This window comes from Antechinus flavipes, chromosome 3, assembly GCF_016432865.1.
Source record: "Antechinus flavipes isolate AdamAnt ecotype Samford, QLD, Australia chromosome 3, AdamAnt_v2, whole genome shotgun sequence".
In the NCBI taxonomy this organism is placed as follows: domain Eukaryota; kingdom Metazoa; phylum Chordata; class Mammalia; order Dasyuromorphia; family Dasyuridae; genus Antechinus; species Antechinus flavipes.
In genome coordinates, this window is record NC_067400.1 from 596,499,040 (window position 1) to 596,502,411 (window position 3,372).

The 3,372-nt window shown below is 58.9% G+C and overlaps 1 protein-coding gene across 4 annotated transcripts in view; it reads right to left on the reverse strand.

Annotated features, from left to right (window-relative positions):
• Positions 1-1,791, reverse strand: part of TMEM201 (transmembrane protein 201) — a 39,292-nt gene extending 37,501 nt beyond the window's left edge. For all 4 annotated transcript variants that reach the window (XM_051988619.1, XM_051988617.1, XM_051988616.1 and 1 more), the window contains exon 1: positions 1,596-1,791. In XM_051988619.1, coding sequence (XP_051844579.1) covers positions 1,596-1,708 — 113 coding nt within the window. In that variant the 5' untranslated portion in view covers positions 1,709-1,791. The remainder of the gene's footprint in view (positions 1-1,595) is intronic.
• Positions 1,792-3,372: the final 1,581 nt, after the last annotated feature.

The window sequence follows — 3,372 nt, forward strand, 5'->3', positions numbered from 1 at the left end:
AAAACATCCTAAGCCCACACCGCCCAAGTCCCACTTTCACACAGCATCTTCAAGTCTCTCTTCTCTGCACACTGAACTGCTGGCGTTGGTGGGTTTTTAACAAATGTTATACCAGCAGCTTCCTTCAAGAAGAACACCCCCCTTCCCTGTGAGAACAGTTTGGGGGCCTTGGCAGGCCCACTTCCCATACCCAGGAACGGGAAGGCCGGGCCACCCTGAGCTGGGCCCTCCGGAGCAGATAAAAGGCAAAGCTGAGGGGCCCTCAGGTCTGCAGGTGTCCAGCTCTGGAGGACAGCAAACAGTGAGGCGGGGAGGACCCAGACTGGCCTGGAACAGGACCTCCACGGTTTCAGCCCCAGCTTTGACTATAAGAGGCTGCTATTCCAGGGTATTTTCTAAAGGCGCCAGAAGCCAAACACCGGCCTTGATGCTGGAGAAGAGACTGTACTTAATTCAGATGCATCCAGACTTATGAAGCACCTTGACCGTGTGACCCTGAGCAAACCCCTCTCCATGCAAAGTCCCTCAACGCCAGCACCTTCCCTCGCTTCGCCCCTCCAATTTATCCTGTAGATATTTTGTGGTTGCATGGCCACTTGCATGCTGTCTTTCCCTCAGACTGCGGGAGACTGCCTCTCTCTGCATTCCAGCACTCAGCAAAAAGATCCTAAGGAGGCGTAATGCCCCCCAAATAACCAAAAAACAACAAAGTGGACAACAGGGCCTCAGCCCGCAGGGGGAAGAGTCCTTCAGGGTGGGTCCGGGCCCTAGGGGAGAGAGGGTCACAGTGTGCCTGGCCAGAAGGGAGGTCCCGCTCCAGCTGGGGATCACAGAGCCCAACCCCAGAGGTGCCGACCCATGACCCCCAGGGGAGCATTATCGCTGCCAGTGCCCAGAGGGCAGCCCTGGCACCCGGGACGTCCCGAAGAGCCTCCTGCATCAGGCTGGGGTGGACACTGCAGGTGCTTGGGGCCTGGCCCAGGGAGACAGAGTCTGTAGAAGGCAGATTGGAGGGAGGAAGAGAATGGCTTCCACCCGGGACTCCCTTTGCACTGATTGTGCCACCAACATGATGGCTCTGGTAAGGAGTCTCAGTTTCCTCATCCTTTCCGCCAGAGTCTATGGGCAGCTAGGAGATGCGGTGGGTGGTGCCAGGCCTGGAGTCGGGAGGACCCAAGTGCAAATCTGGCGCAGACCGACCAGCTGGGGGACCCTGGACAACTCACTTCACCCCGTCTGACTCAGTTTCTCATCTGTTAATTGAGCCGGAAAAGGGACAGCAAAGCACCCCAGGACTTTGCCAGGAAGACCTCCGAAGGGGTCACAGAGAGCCTGGCACGACTGAACACGCCCACTCGCCCCTCTCCCTCACAGGACTGCGGAGAAGTAAGAGAAGGCACTTTCGTCAACTTAAAAATTGACGAGAATGGTGGACTGTCGCCAGGCGCGGGGGAGTGGGGGATTGAGGGGGGCGGGGCATGGGCTCGAAGGGCCCAGGTTCGAGGACCGGGTCTGCTCCCCGAGGCTCGCGCGGCACTGGCGGGGGAAAGAAGGCTGTGCGGGCGGGGAGGGGCGCGGACACGCGGGAAACTCACCTGCGCGCGATTCTGTAGAGTAGAACGCCGGCGGCGGCGCACACAGTGACTCCGAGGCCGCCGGCCAGGCCGCCCGTGGGGCAGCCGGCCAGCAGCGCGCTCACGGCCTCCATGGCGGCTCCTCCCGCCGCAGCCCGTGGCCAGGCCGGGTCGAATCGCGCAGCACAGCCGGGACGGTTCGGGCCGGGCAGACAAAGCGGCGAGGACCCGGCGCAGAAGGGTGGCGGTGCGACGCCAAGAGCTGCTTGCTCTCCCGCTCGCTCCACGAACGTGCCGGCGCCGCGCGCGCCTCCCGCCGTGACCTTCTCCGCCTCGTTTTGGAAGCAGCTCCCGGCCACCCCGAGACGCGCGCGCGCTCCCGCCGCGCAGGCCAATCAAGGCGCCGGGAGGGCCTAGAGGGGCGGGGCCGGGCCTCCAATGGCCTGCGCAGGACCTCCCCTCTGCTCCTCCCGACGTCCAAGCAGGATGGCTTGGGACCCTGGACGCCGTGATTCCGCACGCACGCCGTTTCTCCCCCTTTCTTCCCCCATCCCACGCCCCGCTCTCCCCGCCCTCCAACCTCCGGGCAGGGGTCACTCCTATTCCCGGGAGTAGCCGGCCCGGAAGAGCCACTGGGGACGTGGGCTCTGCGCATAAAACCCCTTTCCCTCTAGCCCCCGCGGTGGCAGAAAGGAGAGTGGGGGCGCACAGACGGGCACTCGTGGGGCCGGCTCCTGGGCGCAACCCCCTAGCCGCACAGTTCTCCTCTGCCCCATCGTGTCGCTCAGTAAGGGTTCTTCGAGGTCCAGTCCTCGCGCCTCTGCAGTCCCAGCGGACCGATGGCAAGGGCTGCCCGGGGAAATACTGCCAGTGAGTGCTCGGGGAAACAATTGTCTGGTTCGGTTCAGGACCCAGCTACCCCTGGCAGAGAGAGAAAGCGCAGCCCGAGCCGAGCCCCCGGGGTAAAGGGGTTGGGGATGACTATTGGATATTCCAATAACTTGGCGCGCCCTCAACCGCGGCCCGGAGCAAGTGACAGCAGTTTTTGGGTCGATCCAGAACAAAGTCCCTTTCTAACGCGATCCTCAGACAACACCCTCTCCTGAGCGTCTACCAGCCATCAATGGCTCAAGCATGGCATCGCTGCCATCCACGGTGCTAACCATTAAGCCTGAAAACCCCTGGGTACAAAAGTGAAAATCCTAGCGACAGGCATTAAGAACCCACTTAATTTGGACACGCCTGTCCTGGCCTGATTCAAAGGACTTTTTATTGGATTGAAAGGGCACACGTCTGAGGTGGTTCAACTAGGGGGCCCTTTTCTGAAGCTCTCAGAAGAGGCTCCTATTTTCCACCCATTTTCCAAGATATCCTAACATCTAGGACTCGACAGAATTGCCTCAATGGAAAGACTTGCCTTGTCCTAGAGAGTTTTGACTGCCTATGAAATATACATTCAAAGCCGAGTTCAAGAGGCTGCCCTCATGTGGTCTTAGTCCAAACTCGCACTAGTTTTTGGCAGGTCCTTGGGGATTAGTTGTGCCTATGGACTTTTGGGGGAGGACTCATAGTTTTGAAGAAGTGAGGCTGAGATGTGGCTACAAAGCCATAAAAAGAATTTCACCATGTAAACTGTTTTATAGATAGCTGAACTTTTTTGCTCATCTCAGCAGTCAAAAAGCCTGGGTTAAAAGCAGCATGAAGAAATTAAAAGGAAAAAAAAACAAAGACTCCCATTTCCATATGCTCCTCAACACTGATGTTTGACAAGACACCAGCAGGATGAAATCTGGGCAGA